General features: G+C 39.3%; 1 protein-coding gene across 14 annotated transcripts in view; it reads left to right on the top strand.

The window, feature by feature from the left end:
- Positions 1–10,135: 10,135 nt before the first annotated feature.
- Positions 10,136–20,338, top strand: part of KIF21A (kinesin family member 21A) — a 186,204-nt gene continuing 176,001 nt past the window's right edge. For all 14 annotated transcript variants that reach the window (XM_027542574.1, XM_027542579.1, XM_027542571.1 and 11 more), the window contains exon 1: positions 10,136–10,610. In XM_027542574.1, coding sequence (XP_027398375.1) covers positions 10,567–10,610 — 44 coding nt within the window. In that variant the 5' untranslated portion in view covers positions 10,136–10,566. The remainder of the gene's footprint in view (positions 10,611–20,338) is intronic.

Below are 20,338 nucleotides of genomic sequence, written 5' to 3'. Positions count from 1 at the left end.
GAGTCAGTGATGCCATCCAGGCATCCCATCCTCTGTCATCCCCTTCTCCTCTTGCCCCCAATCCCTCCCAGCATCTGAGTCTTTTCCAATGAGTCAACTCTTCACATGAGGTGGCCAAAGTACTGGAGTTCAAGCTTCAGCATCAGTCCCTGTAAAAGAAATCCCAGGGCTGATCTCCTTCAGAATGGACTGGTTGGATGTCCTTGCAGTCCAAGGGACTCTCAAGAGTCTTCTCCAACACCACAGTTCAAAAGCATCGATTTTTTGGCGCTCAGCTTTCTTCACAGTCCAACTCTCACATCCATACATGACCACTGGAAAAACCATAGCCTTGACTAGATGGAACTTTGTTGGCAAAGTGATGTCTCTGCTTTTGAATATTCTGTCTAGGTTGGTCCTAACTTTCCTTCCAAGGAGTAACCATCTTTTAATTTCATGGCTGCAATCACCATCTGCAGTGATTTTGGAGCCTGAAAAAAAATAAAGTCTGACACTGTTTCCACTGTTTCCCCATCTATTTTCCATGAAGTGGTGGGACCGGATGCCATGATCTTCATTTTCTGAATGTTGAGCTTTAAGCCAACTTTTTCACTCTCCACTTTCACTTTCATCAAGAGGCTTTTTAGTTCCTCTTCACTTTCTGCCATAAGGGTGGTGTCATCTGCATATCTGAAGTTATTGATATTTCTCCTGGCAATCTTGATTTCAGCTTGTGCTTCATCCAGCCCAGCATTTCTCATGATGTACTCTGCATATAAGTTAAATAAGGGTGACAATATACAGCCTAGATGTACTCCTTTTGCTATTTGGAACCAGTCTGTTGTTCCATGTCCAGTTCTAACTGTTGCTTCCTAATGTCTGCTTTTTAACATGCTGTCTAGGTTTCTCATAACTTTTCTTTCAAAGAGCAAGCATCTGTTAATTTTATGGCTGCAGTCACCATCTGCAGTGATTTTGGAGCCCAAGAAAATAAAGCCTGTTACTTTCCATTGTTTCCCCTTCTATTTACCATGAAGTGATGGGACCAGATGCCATGATATTAGTTTTTGAGGTGCTGAGTTTTAAGCCAACTTTTTCACTCTCCTCTTCACTTTCATCAAGAAGTTCTTTAATTACTCTTTGCCTTCTGCCATAAGGGTGGTGTCATTTGCATATCTTAGGTTATTGATATTTATCCTGGCAATCTTGATTCCAACTTGTGCTTTGTCCAGCCTGGCATTTTTCATGATGTTCTCTGCATATAAGTTAAATAAGCAGGGTGAAAATAAATTATATTAATAAGTATATACTTATATTAAATCTTGTCATACAAATTTAAATGTCATCTTATATTCTACTTTCATCAGTCTAAACTCCTCTGCTTTCCAGATCCTACCCATGTTATTTCTCTTTGATATTGAAACACACCTTTTTATGGTGTATTCATAAGAAAATGTACTTAGAGGCTGCCATTAACTTACTGCTAATTTACTGTCCGTTGACATCTTACTGTGTACATATCTCTGTTGCCAATGTCAGAAGTAGAAAGAAGTTCTTTAAATTCTTATGTTTGGCTAAAAAGAAACTTTCACAACAATTTTCCTAACAGAAATAATTTCTCCCTTTTGCTCTTCTGCAAAAATTGAAGAGGTGGCTTGGGAACATAAAATAAATACAAATGTCACCAGTTTCTCCTGTCTGGGAGACTTTTCTTGCTGGAGTCTACTGTGAAAACTGATCAAATCAAGGAAATAAAAACAGAATTGATATTGATTTAGGTAAAGTTTCATGACATTTAACTTGTGTGTTTTCCCTTAAAAAGCACTGATTCTACCAAATGGATACTTTTATTGAGATAAATCTAAGCATATTTTTGGAGAAGGCAATGGCACCCCACTCCAGTACTCTTGCTTGGAAAATCCCATGGACGGAAGAGCCTGTTAGGCTGCAGTTCATGGGGTCGCTAAGAGTCGGACATGACTGAGCGACTTCACTTTCACTTTTCACTTTCATGCATTGGAGAAGGCAATGGCAGCCCACTCCAGTGTTCTTGCCTGGAGAATCCCAGGAATGGGGGAGCCTGGTGGGCTGCCGTCTATGGGGTCGCACAGAGTCGGATACGACTGAAGTGACTTAGCATAGCGTACCATAGCAAGCATATTTTTTTGCAAAGGTTGATAAAATATTTACCATATAGCTATAAATTATAATTAACTTTAACTTCATATTTTTAATTGCTTTCAGTTCAGTTCAGTTGCTCAGTCGTGTCCGACTCTTTGCGACCCCATGAATCGCAGCACGTCTGGCCTCTCTGTCCATCACCAACTCCCAGAGTTCACCCAAACTCATGTCCATTGAGTCGGTGATGCCATCCAGCCATCTCATCCTCTTTCGTCCCCTTCTTCTCTTGCCCCCAATCCCTCCCAGCACCAGGGTCTTTTCCAATGAGTCAACTCTTTGCATGAGGTGGCCAAAGTATTGGAGTTTCAGCCTCAGCATCAGTCCTTTCAATGAACACCCAGGACTGGTCTTCTTTAGGATGGACTGGTTGGATCTCCTTGCAGTCCAAGGGACTCTCAAGAGTCTTCTCCAATACCACAGTTCAAAAGCATCAATTCTTCGGTGCTCAGCTTTCTCCACAGTCTAAATCTTACATCCATACGTGACCACTGGAAAAACCATAGCCTTGGCCAGATGGACCTTTGTTGGCAAAGTAATGTCTCTGCTTTTAAATATGCTATCTAGGTTGGTCATAACTTTCCTTCCAAGGAGTAAGCGTCTTTTAATTTCATGGCTGCAGTCACCATCTGCAGTGATTTTGGAGCCGAAAAAAATAAAGTCAGCCACTGTTTCCATTGTTTCCCCATCTATTTCCCATGAAGTGATGGGACCAGATGCCATGATCTTCGTTTTCTGAATGTTGAGCTTTAAGTCAACTTTTTCACTCTCCTCTTTCACTTTCATCAAGAGGCTTTTTAGTTCCTCTTCACTTTCTGCCATAAGGGTGGTGTCATCTGCGTATCTGAAGTTATTGATATTTCTCCTGGCATTCTTGATTCCAGCTTGTGCTTCTTCCAACCAGTGTTTCTCATAATGTACTCTGCATGTTAGTTAAATAAGCAAGGTGACAATATACAGCCTTGATTAGGTCTTTTAAAAATAGATTAAGGACAAAAACCCAGAACTTCATTAATCTTTTGGTTTCAGGGTATTCTGAACTATGAGAATTTGAAAAATACCCATGTAGAGGTAACAAGAAGAGAAAACGTTTAGAAAACAGAAAATAATCTACACAATAAATGCTGGAGAGGGTATGTAGAAAAGGGAACCCTCCTGCATTGTTGGGAATGTAGATTGATACAGCCACTATGGAGAACAGTATTAGGGTTCCTTAAAAAAAAACAGATTAATTAAAAATATAAATAAATAAATAAAAATAGAACTACCATATGACCCATGGAAATACTCTGAGAAAATGCTAATTCAAAAGACACACCACATCATAATGTTCATTGCAGCACTATTTACCATAGCCAGTACGTGGAAAAAATCTTAATGTCCATTGACAGATGAATGGATGAAGAAGATGTGGTACCTATATACAATGGAATATTACTCAGCTATAAAAAGAACAGAACTGGGTTATTTGTAGAGACATGGATGGATCTATAGTCTGTCATACGGTATGAAGTAAGTCAGAAAAACAAGTATCATATATTAATGCATGTATGTGGAATCTAGAAAAATAATACAGAAGAACCTGTTTGCAGGGCAGGAGGAGAGATGCAATCATAGAGAATAAACCTGTGGACAAGGGGGAACGTAGGGGGTGATGAACTGGGAGATTTGGGATTGATGTACATGCCTGCCATGTGTAAAACAGAGCTAGTGGGAACCTGCAGTACTGTGCAGGGAGTTCAGCTTGGTGCTCTGTGGCGACCTAGATGGATGGGATGGGGGTGGTGGAGGGAGGTCCAAGAGGGAGGGACTATATGAATACGTATAGCTGATTCACTTCACTGTACAGCGGGAACTAACACAACATTGCAAAGCAACTGTACCCCAATAAAAAATAAATGAAGGCAGCAATTTCAATCAACAGATATGGGGTTGGTGGTATTGATGAATAAGTAAAAAGGATGGGCTAATAAATAGTGGAATGTTTATAATTTTTAAAAAACTAATAAAATGATCTTTCGGTGATTGAATTCTATATTTCCAAATTAAAAACACACACACACACAAAGAATGAGGTTTTAGTGAATGATGATCCAAATGGCTTATCAAGTTCTGTCCTGCACAGTTAGAAAAAACACACTCCTCTTACTAGCTTGGCACAAGATGTTGGCTCAAGACCAGCATGACTTAATAGCTGTAATTTGCATTTGAATGCAATTAACTGGGCCAGTACTTTGGGGTAATCAAGTTGCATGCAATACACATATGCTGAAAACTCAACAGAAGTCCAAACCCTGGAGAGGCTGGAGAGAAGAGTCTTTATTCTTTGAATTTCTCTTAGATTTGGAATTCAGGTCCAAGACTTTAAATGCAATTTTAGATTTCAAATTCTGATTTTAAGTGTAAATAATGAAATATAATGTCTATTTAATTTTTTATTCTTAATAAAGAGAAGTTTACCTACCTGCCATTTTTTCCTTTTAGAAGAAAAATTCCACTGTTTCTGAAAAAGTGATTTCTGTTATTTTTAAATTTTCAAGCAAGATACAAAGAAAGAAAAAAATCACTGAAACCTTTGTTTTCCACCCAGAAATAATTCTCACCAATATTTAAAATAAACATAAATGAAAATAGTGTAGAAACTATTAAAAGGTAAAAGTTTGATTTTTTGTAATGTTATGGGTCATTAAAAATAAATTTACAAGATGTTAAACTGCTTTTATCATGAGAGAAACTACTATGATAAGTATTTAAGCTCTCCTTGTGTCTCTTTTCAGTAATATATTCTTCATATGCAAACACTTGTAGTTTAGGCTGAGATTTTCTAAGTCTCCAAAATAAAACACATAATGAAACCAAGAGTGAAAACCAAAGAGTCCAGAACAGAGAGTTAAGATGCTTGGATTTTTATTTAGCTCTGCTAGTAATTTACCGTGTAATATGTGGTGTGTTGGGAACATGGGAACTGGTGTGGTGATCAGTTCTCTCAAGAACTGTTTCCTTATCTGTAAATGAAAGAGGTGAACTAGAATTGTAAAGTGTCCTCTGTTTCCAAATTAACGAAATCTTGCTTACGTTTTCTTGGCTCGGGTGCTCTGGTTTCCTTCCTGATAGTTTGCATGCCACTTTTTTTTTTTTTTTTTTAAACTTTACATAATTGTATTAGTTTTGTCAAATATCAAAATGATAGACACTATGGTCAGGACACAGTCTCTCTGAGGACCATTACCAATGGGCAGCGGGTGATCTACAGTGAAAACTTGCTCTGTACTGAAAGCATACCATGTCCTTCTGGTAATCACTGATTTATACAAGGAAGCACTGGCTGCACTCTAGAATTTTCCACAAACCCCACCCATTGGGAATTTATGATTTAGTTGAGGAGTTAAAAAGTAATGATTACAACAACAACAAAGACATATATGAAGTACAAAGGAGATCTGGAAGAAGAAAAATAATATACTTCTGGTCCAGAGAAGGAGTGAAATCAGGAAAAGTCTGAAGAAGGAAGTAATTTTTGAGTTGGGCCGACACATGGACAAGATTTTAATAGAGATTTTGGGGGAGGCTTCTGTTTACTCATATGCAAAATGGAAGTGATAATTGTACCCATCTACTAGAATCATTGAATCAAGTGAAATAATGCAGGTCAGTCACTTAACACATAGCACTAGCATGGTGGAAAAGCCCTACACATGTTTAGCATTGTTATTAATAGGGACAATGTATAAAAAAATCTAATCATTGAAGGAAAATTGATATTTCTGATTATGGTATTAAGGATTAGTCTTCTAAAGGTTTTTTCCAAAAATATTTCTGAGGAGATATTTGTCTGGGCATGCTCTTCCAAAGCCAGCTGTTTGCACATAGAGTTGTAATCAGTAGTATTTCTTTTAATCTTTCTGCTGGAAGCAAAAAGGAAGAAGCAAATAACTTTTAATGACTGATTAGAATGTGGAAACCAAAAAAAAAATACAGAGTAGATAGTCTAGAAGGAAAAAACTGGTGATGGTTGTTCTCGTGCATGTTGTAGCTTTCTTTTGGATGCTTGTTTAGGGTGTGCTGGGCTTCCTTGACAGCTTAGCTGGTAAAGAATTTGCCTGCAGTATAGGAGACCTGGGTTCAATCCCTGGGTCAGGAAGACCCTCTGGAGAGGTGAATGGCTACCCACTCCAGTATTCTTGCCTGGAGAATTCCATGGACAGAGGAGCCTGGTGAGTTACAGGATAGTGGAATGGGTTGCCATGCCCCCCTCCAGGGGATCTTCCTGACCCATAGTCTCCTGCATCTCCTGCATTGGCAGGCAGATTCTTTACCACTGTGCCATCTGGGAAGCTCGAAGGTATCTTTCATCCAGATACACCTCAGGCGGGTGCAGATAAAGCATCAGTACCTGCTTTGTAAAACAATTTATATTTATAAATATATTTATATTGTATATTAAATATGTATGTAGCTCTTTTTATAGCTAACTTTATTGTGCACTTACTGTGTTAGTGCTGTGATTAACATGTGATAAGCAAAGCTCTTAATCTACAAGACAACTCATAAGGCTGAAAATACACACAAGAAGCATCTTGCCCAAAGTCACATAGTCACTCAGCTAACATTTAATGACCTGTACTATATGTCAGACACTGTCATAGGAGCTACAGATACATTAGTGAATAAAACAGAAAAGATCTCTGCCATCTTAGAGGAATTGTATAGTTTATAATTCCACAAATGACTTAAGTGCTTTTCTATTCATACTTAAAAGTTGGCATTAAACAATATAAAGATGAATAGTAAATTTTTCCAATAATTAAAAATTTTAATTTTTCTTTATGGAAAATAACATTAAATACTAAGTTAAAAAAAAAGAGAGAAACCACGACAAGTTGAGTGGGAAAACTCAGAAGAAAGGAAAAAGCTTTTATTTTTACTAACATTAATAACATTATTACATTGCTTTTTTATTATAAAAAAGATGCTCTGCATTTTCACTTTGCACTGGATCATGCAAATCATGTGAGCTGGCCTTCTGGGAGTGCTACTTTAGACTGAATTATCAGGAGAGGTCCCTCTGAAGAGATTGCATTTAAACTGACATCTAAAAGACCAAAAGAAGCCAACCATGGGAAGATTCAGGGAAAAAACATTCCAGGTAGAGGGATCAGTTAGCACAAATGTCCTAAGGCAAAGGAACTGTTTTCAAGAAACAGAAAAAAGGCTAATTTCACCAAAAAGTAGTTTTTCAAATTTGGAGTGGCATAAGATAAGGTTAGAGTTTGGAGGGGCCATAGTGTGAAGAGCTTTGAATCTAGAAGAATTCATTCTATTTGTGTTAGTTAGCTATTGGAATGTTTCAGGCAGAGGAATAACATAGATGACTTATGTTTTAAGAGATCATTTTTTTTTTTTTTTGCAGTGCGGATACAATAGTGGACTCAGGGAGATGATCCTGAGTGGTCTATACCTGAAGAACTCCTCACCCTTCCAGATGGAATTTATCATACTTTTGTCATAATTTCTATTATTGCACTTACAGCTTTTCAAATTTGTCTGTCTGAACTAAACTGTTAGACAGTCTTCTCTCCATATAACTACTGCCCAGCATGGTGTGCATATTGTAGTCACTTATTAAATATTTATTGAATGAATAATTGGGAAAGGAATTTTTACTCCTATGGTAGAAGCTCTTTCCTCAGAATCTTCTTCAACTTAAGATAATTAATTAGAAGATTCAAAAGGAAAGGGGTTATAGCAGACATAAGGAATCTGAAACAAATAAAGAATATATAGTTGATTTTAAAATGTTGAAATTTGGGAGAAAAATACTGATTCAATCACAATAGGAATTTGAATTTTTATGTTACCTCTTCCTAAATCCATATGCAACATGTATCCAAAGACACAGCTATTACTGGTGTTAATATTTTTGCTGCAAGTTCCAAACTGATGTGGCCTTCCCTCATAGCTCAGTTGGTAAAGAATCTGCCTGCAATGCAGGAGACCCTGGTTGGACTCCAGGGTTGGGAAGATCTGCTGGAGAAGGGATAGGCTACCCAGTCCAATATTTGACCTGGAGAATTCCATGGATTCTAGTGACTTTCACTTTCACTTTTCAAAACTGATGGCCTGGGATTGAAGTTGGCCCCAGACCTATTTTGATTGATTTGCACAGTATGCAAATATAGTGCTGAATTAGTTATTGATGTTTAAAACTAAGGAATTTTCACATAAAAGTCTTACTTTTCTCTATCTCTTGAGAAGTAACAAACATATAAGCAAACAAAAAGCTTTGCAGCATTGGGTCTGCATTCCTGTTGACCAGAGTCAAGAAGGGTGGTTCCTTTTTTAAGAAGAAGCGTATGTTCTCTATTTTAGCACAGTTCTCACTCTGCTTGCTCCACTCACTTAAATTACTTGTCTGGTTCCTGGTGACACTTGTGTATGTGATATGAATGTACTACTGCTATATATATATATATTCAGTTTTCTTGCTATATTTGTTTGGCTTTACTTGCCTACCTTGTAGCTTTTAGAAGCAAGGTGGCCAGACCAGATCCACCCAAATGTGAGACTGCCAGGGAAGGAGGAAACTGTGCTCAGATTTGTTGACAGACAAATCAGTGAAGGAAAGAAGGCTCTCCAGAGGGTAGCCATTGGAGAGCTTTGCCACCAATTTGATCTGTACAAGATACTCACCACCTCTGTCCTCTTTACTTCCTACTTATATGTCTGTTAGGACTCAGAAGAGTATTGAGGTTAAGGGACGGAATAAATTTAAAATTTCTATTATTACATATCACATAGGCCTTCACTTAAGATCACTGAACACTTATTGTATGTCCCAATGTGTGCCACTGCCCCTGACCCATGCTGCTGTATCTCTGATATGGATGATTACATGTGCCATCGTTGGTACTTGGGTCAGTGTCTTTATTTGGATGGAGCCATTATTGAAAAAGACTCTGATGCTGGGAGGGATTGGGGGCAAGAGGAGAAGGGGACGACAGAAGATGAGATGGCTGGATGGCATCACTGACTCGATGGACCTCTCAGTAAACTCCGGGAGTTGGTGATGGACAGGGAGGCCTAGCGTGCTGCGATTCATGGGGTCGCAAAGAGTCGGACACGACTGAGCGACTGATCTGATCTGATCTGATTTAATGTATTATACTGTTTCATATGAAGCCACACACACACACACACACACACACACACATATGGGGCAACCCACAAAAGATACTCTGTGACAAAGTTAAAAAAGGCTGTTTCCACAGAGCTATCTGAAGGCATGGGGAAGAACAATAGCCGCAAGCAGAAATCACAATGGGTCAATGTTGATATAATCACGGGATTTTGAAGGCCAGAAGGGAAAGAAAGTCAATTGAGAAGGATGTACTACATAGCAGGTCTTGGTGGATATACAGTTCTGGGGAGTCTTAGCAGTACCAGGGTGCAGTTCATATACCAGTATACAAATGATTTAACAGAAAGGCATTCAAGGGTCTTAAGAGTCAATCATTACCACATCCCACAGGCGATGGACTGCAGAACAACCCAGCTGCCCAGAGGCAGTGGCCAAACCAGGGAGCTGGGTTTAGTATGAATGACTGACTCCTGGGAAGGAGGGCGTTCAGAGGGGGCTGGGGATAAGGGTCAGAGTCCAAGCTGGAGAGAGGACAATGAGCTAAGGGTGGAAACAAAGGCGAACCAGAACGGCAGCGGGCAGATTGCAAGCTCTGCACTGGGGAATCAAGCTTTGCTTTTAGAAGGCGCAGGCTGCAGCAGGGCGGGCACTAGCCGCGGCGTTCTCACAGCCTGCAAGGGCGCCGGGCTCGTCACCCCGGGGCGTGGGCAACCCGCGGCCGGCATCCCTCCCCCGTGCGCCTCCCGGCAAGCAGCGCCTGGCAGTGCCCACCGAGGGCAGGGCGGGGCGCAGGCCGGGCAGCGCTATAGGTGGGGCCGGCAGCTCGGCCGCCGCTGACGCAGTGCGGGCCAGCAGCGGGAGAGTCCAGGCAGGCGTGGAGGGTTCAGCCCGGCCGCCCGCAGGCCGCGTTCCCATCGGAGGGGGCAGGGCACACTCACCCGGCCAACAGCAGGCCGCCGGCGGCCTGCTGGCTCCGCCGCCGCCGCCGAGCTCGCCATTCAGCGCGCCTCGTCTCCGCCCCAGTCCTGGGGGCTGAGCTGGGGAGAAGGGGCGGGCGCCCGCGAGCAGTGAATCACCGCCACCTCCTCCTCCTCCTGCCTCAGAGCCGCCGCCACCTTTCCATTCAGTCGCCCAACATGGCTGGAGTGCGGCGGAGGTGAGCCGACCGCCCCCTGCAGCTCCAGCCTCCTGAGCGCGAGAGCCGCGGCTCCAGCGGCGCCTCAGTTCTGCGGTGCAGAGGCCCAGGGACCCGGCTGTCGCTCGCCGCCGTCATGTGGGGCGCCCCGGACGAGAGCTCGGTGCGGGTGGCTGTCAGGTAAGGACGGACGCGGCGAAGGGCAGGCTGCAGGCTCCCTGAGAGGATCTGCCCTGAGCTCTGGAAACCGAGCCCGCGGGTCCCCGCCGGCCTGGCGCGCGAGGCCGGGTGCTGGCCGGAAAACCTCGCGCCCTCGGCCTCCTGGTGTTTGCAGGTGACGGGCGGCGCCGGGTCCCTGGGGGCGTCCTGACTCCTCAGCGGGAGAAGCCGTTGCCTTCTGCCCCCTCCAGGTCGCGCACCCGAGGAACAGTTGCCTCAGGTTTGGCCGCCTTGGGCGATCGCCTGTCGGGCTTTGCCCAGAGGACCTGCCTCTCTCCAGAGTTGTGGTGCGCTTCTTGTATTTGTAACGTGACTGTCTTTACGGGTACCTGCAACTCCGGCCTTCGTAGGCAGGAGACAAAGCCTCAGCACAGCGCTGCCAACCGCGGGGGTCTAGATCTCTGTGCAAATAAATGGACATCTTGTTAAGCACTGGCGGGGACTAGATAGCAGCAGCGTGTGGGTGTTGAGGACATTTTGGCGTTGCAAGGGATATTATATTTAAGGGAAAATTCATTGGTAATCAGTCTGTAGAAGCAAGAAGACTCTTCAGTAAGTGGAAGGGTTAAATGAGGGAGTGGTGAAAAAGAAACATCCTGAGGTTCAGCAGGGTGGTTACAATATAAAATTTCACATTCCCGAGTGTAAGTTTTTAAATACTAGATACATCAAAATTGTAATTTGGTCAAGGACAGATACATGAGAATCGAACGTAATTTGGATTGTTTTGATACGTATCGAGAAGCGGAGCTCTGACAGTTGCTCATGGAAAATTGCAACATCATCACTGAAATATTAATGAAGGCTTCATGGTAGAATAAGTGCGTTTCTTTTATAGCTCTGATACTTTACTGTAAGTTCATTTCTCTTTATGTACACGTTATAGGATTATAAAAATAATCTGTTTTCTCTGAGAAATTATTTTTTTAAAAAATTCTCCACCCTTGTAGTCTTTCTGAAAAGCTGTTCTTATCCTATCATGTCAGCATTTCAATAGTTATTTTAGTGACAAATCTTGTTAGTTATGGAAATGGTAGTTTTATATATACTTTGTATTTTAATCAATCTAAAGAATAAGATCAATTTCAAAGATATTTGTCATTCCCTTTACAGACCAGGAGATAACCACCCATGGAGGTGACATTTTTATGACTGTTTAGAATCACCTGTTATAAAATTTTTGAAGTTTTAATTTGGCCTCTCTGGGTATTTTAGGGTTATTTATTCAGTTGTTGGATTAGTTGTTTCTCCTGTTTACTGTTTCTACCTCTCTTTTAGCCTTTTAACACTTACTAGTGACTCTACCACCACAAAGGAAGGGGAAGGAAAAGAGAGGAAACTCAGTAAGAAGCAGTTTTGTTAATTAGCAGATCTGGTCGAAGAAAGTGAAGAAGGAGCATAAAATAGTAATGAAAAAAAAATTTGGCTATCAGAGAAAAAACCTGTTGTTACAGAGTTAATATTTTTATCTGTGAATTCTGTAGAATATCATAAGGTAGTGTATTGACCATGCAGTTAAAACTGATGCTGCTTGCAATGGAGATAAACAGAGTAATGAATCACCCCAAAGTGATATTGACAGATAAATAACTTATATTTGCTTTTGATATGCATATTAGCTTTTTAAAAAGGAAATATGTGTGGGTCTGTTTGTTGGAGAAAGGCTTTATAAACACACGTTGTGAAGTAAGCCATATTTTGAAGGTCTATTTTATTTTTATTAAATACATTGAATAGATTCACTGGTTAAACTTATTTTGCATAGGATAAGAATAGCTTAGATAGCACTTCTGTATTTATAAAGTATATGGACGTTTATTTCCATTTACAACAGATATTTATTGAAATTAAGTCCTATCTCTTTTGTCCTAACCTCTGAGCTAAAAAGAGAAATAATTATTGGACACGCAGTATGTGCCAGGATCAGTGCTGTGTGTTAAGATGTTTTATATGCTGTGAAATTGCATTTATTTCTCATAACAATCTTTGACTTAGGTCTGTTATTACTATGGCCATTTTACAGGTGAGACACAGAAGGATTAGGTGATCTTCCCCAAGTTAAACTGGTAGCAAGTGGCAGCAATAGCATTCTACCTCTAGACAGCTTGATTCTAGAGCTCAAATTCGTAACCATTAAATCTATACAGGTGAGAGGCAAGAACATCCTTTGCAAACCTTTACTTAGCTTAAGGTTACTTGCCTCTTCCTGGTTCTGAACTAGTTTAATTAAAAATGAATGACTTTGACAGGATTTTTATGCCTTATATTTCTAGAAAAGATAGAGCTCAGAAAGGGGAAACCTGAACTTACCTAAACTGTTTTCCCAATTTTTAAATCTTTGCAGTGACCTCCAGTCTTACTTTCCAGTTTGTGATAGACTTTATCAGCAGGGTAAATAAATCAACACATAGACACAAATGATCAGAACAATTGATTAACTTTTACCCTTCAACGATTGTAATAACAAGTAATAGAAAGTTGGCTGTACTTGTGTAAATGCACGGTGTCCTAGAGGTCTTTGTGTTTTATCAGATATGGAGATTTACCAATGTGTTAAAGTTGATGACTGTATTTTAGGTTTCTCAAAATAAGTGCATGGGTCATATTATATGACCTTTGGAAAAAGAAGTTAATAGAACATTTCTTATTTCGGGAGAACATTTTAAATTCAATTTCTGAAAAATGCCTTTGGGTAGAGTATATCTGAGATGTTGGTGGCGCTGGTGATAAAGAGCCTGCTTGCCAATGCAGGACACCTAAGAAATACAGGTTCAATCCCTGGGTCATTAAGATTCTCTGGAGAAGGAAATGGCAACTCACTTTAGTATTCTTGCCTGGAAAATCCCATGGACAGAGGAGCTTGGCGGGCTATAGTCCATGCAGTTGCACAGAGTCGGATACAACTGAAGCAACTTAGCACTGCAGCGTGGAGGTGTTCTGTAGGGTATCTTTCTTTCATTGTGTAGATGTGGATTTAGGACCCCCCTCCACCACTATGCAACCCCATGTGGCTATTGAGCACTCAAATGATGATTAATGCTGTAACCAAACCAAACTTGGTTTCACTCTCCCATCACACAGCAAAGCCAATCTGTTGACACCAGGTTGTGGTGAAGTAAAGGATAGCTTATTGAAGGGTACCCACTGTAGGGCCAAGCAAGGAGAATGGGCAGTTCATGCTCAAAAGATGCAAATTCCCTGATGGCTTTCAGGGAAGGGTGTTTAAGGGCAAGGTGAGGGACAGGGTCACAGGGTGCCGGATCAGCTTTTGGGTATCTGTCTGATTGGTTGGTGGTGAGGTAACAGGGTGATATTTCAGGAGTTAACATCATCAACCTTCTGGTTCCAACTGGTGTGGGGTCTACCTGCTTGTGGTCAGCATGAGGTTAACTTCTTTCACTTGGTGGGGGCTTTAGTATCTGTAAAACCACTCAGGGATGTGGCTCAGAATATTATCCATAGCCCTTGTGGAGGAACTAATGGCCTTTGACTTACTTTTAATACAAATAGAACTGTTAGTACTTTGTCTTGCTTGACTGTTTTCCTTTCTATCTGCGTTACTCTGATTAAATATGCTCTTAAGAACTTGGGGACGGCTAAAACTTTGCAAACAGGAGCCTGGTGACATAGGGTGGGGTGTGTCTGTCCCCAGGAAGGCCCTGAAGGGTTGCTTGGTTTCAACACTACTGAGAATCTAAATTTTAAATTTTATTTAATGTTAATTAAATTTAAAAACTGTCCATTTAGTTTTTGGAAAGCTTGTAGTTATGCCTGAAACAATGTAGTTATATGGACCTATTTTTTAACTGTAAAGTTTATCAAATCTAAATACTTATAAAGTATTTCTGATGGAAATTTAGTCTCCAGATTGACATGTATTTTCTGTGTTTTATATATATACATATATATATATATATATTTGATTTTAAAAACAGTATGAGAAAATGAATGTAAATATATCAATGATCTTTATATTGATTACATATTAAAATGATGGTATTTTGATATGTTGAGTTAAATAAAATATTAGAATTATAATAATGTCATCTACTTTTCCTTTTTTAAAACGTGGCTACCAGAAAGTTTAAAATTAAATATAATGTTGTTGCCATGATATTTCTATTGAATAGTGCTGCTTTACAGGTTTTTAAAGATGTGAGAAAAAGTATAGAAAAAAATGTTCACAAATGTTACTCAGCCATAAAACGGAATGAAATTGTGTCACTTGCAGAGACATAAATGGATTAGAGGCTGTCATACAGAGTGAAGTAAGTCAGAAAAGAGGAAAACAGATATCATATATTAATGCATATATATGAAATCCAGAAAAATGGTATAGATAATCTTATTTGTAAATCAGAAACAGAGACACAGATGTAGAGAACAAGTATATGGATACCAAGGGGGAATTAAGGGGTGGGATGAATTGGGAAATTGGGATTGACACATACACACTGTATGTATAAAATAGATAACTAATGAGAACCTACTCTATAGCATGGGGAACTGTACTCAGTGCTCCGTGGTGACCTAATTAGGGAAGGAAATCCCCGAAAGAGGGGATTTATATGTATGGCTGATTCACTTTGCCGTAGAGCAGAAACTGATACAGCAGTGTAAAGCAGCTAGGCTCCAATAAAAAAGTGAAAAACCAAAAAACTGTTCACAGCCACCACGTCGTAGATCTGGTATTTTCTGTAGATTAAGAAAATACCAAAATATTGGGTGTCTGTTTTAGAGTGGTTGTATATATAAACACACATACATAAGTATCTATGCACGTATATCCATGTAAGATTTGATTTAACAGTAACATTTTTCCCCTCTGGGTTGCATAGGTATAGAAAGTTATGGGTAATAGGTTGATGGTAACTGACTTCCTAGAAAATGTAGTAAGCTGATAGATGCCATCTACAAAAATGAGCAATGAGGTTTAGTGTATATTCTGTTCTTATTACCTAACTAGTGTACTGAATTGAACCATTCAGTTAACATTTTAAACTCAAACATTTTGAATTCTAAATCTGGAACTTTATGAAATGATGTGAATGAAAGTACAGTGTTTGCTGCAAGGCACCTACTTTGGGGCCAAGCAAGAAGACTGGACAGTTCATACTTTCCACGTCTGATGGTGATATACTATTTGAAACTTTTTCCCCAAGAATTTTAGCTTTCAAAATACGAGAGGAACTGAAGGAAAATGGAGCTACAGAAAGGACCATTGTGTTTTTATGTCATTGTCTATGTGATTGTGAGCTAAGATTTTTTGCTTAGCTTTGGCAGAGAACAGGACATATCCTTGACAGCAAGTTTGGATTAGTGTGTAATGATGTTTAATTTGCTGTGTTTTTTACCTTACTACAGCATTTTTAAGAAGTGACATTGCTCAGGTAGCTTAAGTGCTGATTGGAATGTAAATGCTCTGTTTTGAGTCCTTCACTGGCACTGATTTGCAATGTGATCTCCTCGAAGTTTTCTTTTTCCTCATGCTGAGGTATTAAGGGTTGTAAGAACTTTGCATATGCAGTATATGAAATGTATGTTTTTTTGTTGTTAGCCGAACTGTTGGCACTAGTGCTGCCTCTTTATTGATAGGAAGGAACTGTTTTAACATTTAAACTTGACTTTCCCACAATAAATTTATTGTAGGTACTGCTGTTACTTAAGAGAAAACTTTTTGGCTTTTGTGGTCTCTTTGTCCAATTCTGGCTGTAATACAAATAGGCAATATTTTATTTAATATACATTAAAACCGTATGAGGTGGGCTGGACAGATATTATCCCTATCTTACAGATGTAAAACTGAGTCTCAAAGATACTAGGTGACCTGTTCAAGGTTTCTCGCCACTAAATACCAGAAATGGAACTCAAACTCAGACTTCTGGTACCTGTTTCTTTATTCTTAAAAATATTTCCAAATGTTTTCAAAATATTTCACATATTAATGTCAATGTAATAAGGATCTTTCCAGCTAAAACACAAATATACATGTGATGTAACTTATTTGAAACAATTTAATGTCTAAAGAATGTAGAGGCAGATAAGCAAGGCTTTTAGAAATATTTTGTGGAAACAGATGGTTACCTGCTGTTCGATCATTTGTTTATTCCTTCCTTCATTCATCAAGTATTTATCATGTGCCTACTATGTGCAGAACACTTTCCTACTACTGAGGATATAGAGCATACATGAGAGACGTGGTTCCCACTTTCATGGAGCTTAGACCTAGCAATGTGAGGCTCTTTTAGTGCACAAACTATGTTGAATCTAACACAAAACATATCAGTAACACAAACTAGAAATTAGAGAAAGTTGTTGCAGTTTAGTTTTTTATCTGTCACTTATTTTCTTCAATAGCATTTTTTGGGTTCATACTTTCTTGAAGGACAGTGACTTAAAAAACAGAAATTGCACCCTGCTTACAAGCACATGTCATACAAAGTTTGGACTCCAAAGCCTGTGCATTAGAACGATATTTCCAGTTTTGTATGTGTGGCATGTGTACCCTACATGTATGTCTTTGTATTTGGATCATAAAGTAAAGGAAATGAAACAGAGGAGACTAAAGAGCTTGTGGATGATATGAGTTTAAAGTCAGTGAAGTTATTTATTTAAATATGAGTTAATGCTTTTTCTTCAGATAAGGTTTATTAAGTTTATAGTGTGGGAGGCCTGATTGTTATTTGGAACTCCACAGAAGTTCAGATTTCATGTCTAATTATTACTACCCCTTGAGCTCTTACCCTCTTACCTGCTAATTAGTTAATATTTTGATGCATAATTATGGGTTTGTAAATGATGCACTAGAAATTCCAGTTTAGTGAAGCCATGAAAGCTTTGTAGTTAATTTCATAATGTACCCAGTCTTCCAGTTCTCATCCATTTCTCCTCAAAGAAATGAACTTGAAATATCCTTTATTATGGATAGTTTCCCCCAAGACATGTTATAGCTCACCTATGTGACCTTAACTTACAAATTGTTATTTTCTGTCAACATTAGATACGAAACTATCTAAGTTTCAGATTTAGGAAGGAAGACACATCAGTGAAAATGCATGCTAGATAGTATCATTTGTATTCGGTATGTCATTAAAATGACTTTATTAAAAATAAAATGGATGTTTGTTATTTTTAATGCTTCTCTCTGGAGAGCGGATTTGTGAATTCTGTCTTTGAACTTGGTTTCCCAGTGGATTAAGTATTTAATCTTCTCAGGGTGTTAAAATAGTTTTCTCGTGGCTCAGGCTTTATTTGAAGCAAATGACACAGCCAGTGGGACCATTTTGATGAAATTCTACAATTATTATGAGATAGTTCTTAATGTTTAAGAATTATATTTGAGATTCCTTTGTTTTGAAATTATTAGACATTTATATATTGAACATAACTTTTCAGTTCAGTTCAGTGGCTCAGTCGTACCCGACTCTTTGTGACCCCATGAATCTCAGCATGCCAGGCCTCCCTGTCCATCACCAACTCCCGAAGTTTACCCAAACTCCTGTCCATCGAGTTGGTGATGCCATCCAGCCATCTCATCCTCTGTCGTCCCCTTCTCCTGCCCCCAATCCCTCCCAGCATCAGGGTCTTTTCCAATGAGTTAGCTCTTCACATGAGGTGGCCAAAGTATTGGAGTTTCAGCTTTAGCATCAGTCCTTAGGATTTAGTACCTCTGTAATTATTGGATTTGAAATAGATTTTAAAACTGAAAGGGACCATGAAGGAACTAGCTGGCTGAAGCCCCTTCAAGATAATTGAGGTAACAGAGACCCAGAGCAATTGAGGGAATTGCTTGAGATCCTGCAGCCATCAGCTCAGGTCTTCTGTTGACCGTTGCTTTGGATTTTTTAGGATTTCATGTTTTGCTGTCAAACATCCCAGAAATATAGTAAATTTGTATTTTGTAAACTACAGTTTTAATCCCTCAAGTGCCCTTTTAAAAGTTTAACATTTAAAAAAGTGCCCCCAATCTCAGTGCCCTTTATTTTGGCTTTATGATTGCTTCAATTCTAGAAACTAGACCAGTGATTCTAAGAAGGACCTCTCAAGAGAGAGAGAGAGGGATCCCTGGAGTAGAAATCCAGGTTATATTTTAAGGTTCCTATTATATTAAAGTGTGAAAAAATGCCAACACTAGGTTATAAAAATTGTTAAAACAGACTGATTTCAGCATATGCATGTACCACATTAATATTTTAACAACCACAGAAATACAATATCCTGGTAGCTTAATTTGGAAATAGTATTAATCATGTACATAGAATTTGGTGAATGCTAGGCCTGGGACATGTGGCCTTCTCCCTTTGCCGTCACCTTGGTTCTTAAATTTTTTTCCCTACCTCAATAGATTTGACAATTAGAGCACGTTCCATTAATAGTGACAACCTCAATGTCGGGGGGATGATTGGAGAGTGGGGAAAGATGGAGATAGAGTAGGGTCAGTGTGGTATATTTACTGGGATCTGAAATTGGAGCTGGAGGTAGACATCTGAGTGGTTTAAAAATAAAACACTTTGAGAATTACTTCACGAGAAAGGTGGTTCTTAAACTTTAAAATAACATCAGTCCCTTCTATCCTTACTTTAGAAGGATGTAAGGATACAACACATTTTGGCCATACATTTGGCCTTGCATCCAAAAAATACCCTAAATCCCACCTCTGCTTGAAGCCTTTCTAGACTTTATGCAGGGAAATTTCTGCCTTGTGGGGCCTTATTTATTTATTTATCTGATTCTCTCGCTTTCTCTCTCTAAAATTCCGGTGTGAGAGGTGTATACAATATGATGATTTTCACTGTTTGACTTGAAATGTCCCCCAACCTGAGAGAATATTTGACATTTTTTTTAAAAAATGTTAATATACTGACAGCACTATTAGAACATTTAAAGGACATTGGATATACTGAATTGAAGCAAGGTGGTATTTGCATGTCCAGATTTGAAATGGAGGCCATTCAGGATTTAATCTTAGGGTCAACTTACTTGGGCACTGTACACTTCCATCTACTTCTTCAATAAGAGCAAGAAAACCAAGAAGTTGTTCAAAATTGAGTGTAGCAAGGTGGGCATCATGAGCCCACCCAGGGGCTAAATCAAGGATAGTTTAAAGTTTATTCCCTACTCTTTGGATCTCTTAGTGTGTAGTAAAATTTTAGTTTTTGAGATTGGACTTTACCTTATTCTCAATTTGGGGGAGCTATGTCTGTCACTTAGGCATCACAATATCAGTTCTTCTGAGTAGGATGAATGAATTATATTTTTCACAGGAGATATTCACATTATTTGACATACCGTCACAGAATAGAGACTTTTTCTTTCCACAAACAGGAACAAGGAGCCTTGGAAAGGGTCAAGCTATAGTAACTGTTATGAAGTGATATGTTGAGCACATGGTGTACTAATAAGGCATGAGGTACCTCTACTCTGTTATATTCTTTATAATCTTACTTTTTTATATCAAAATTCATTCATTTATTACATAATTATTGAATGTCTGTTGTGCACTAGAATCACATAAGTTAGAGGCATTAAAGCTGTTGGAAGCAATATGATGTAAGAGAATGAACTTTGGATATTTAGAAAACTGTTTTGGTCTTCAGTTCAGTTCAATTCAGTCGCTCAGTCGTGTCCGACTCTTTGAGACTCCATGAATCGCAGCACGCCAGGCCTCCCTGTCCATCACCAACTCCTGG

This window comes from Bos indicus x Bos taurus, chromosome 5 (genome assembly GCF_003369695.1).
Source record: "Bos indicus x Bos taurus breed Angus x Brahman F1 hybrid chromosome 5, Bos_hybrid_MaternalHap_v2.0, whole genome shotgun sequence".
Taxonomy (NCBI): Eukaryota; Metazoa; Chordata; class Mammalia; order Artiodactyla; family Bovidae; genus Bos; species Bos indicus x Bos taurus.
Note: the sequence above shows the minus strand (reverse complement) of the source record. Positions and strands in the feature narration are given on the sequence as shown.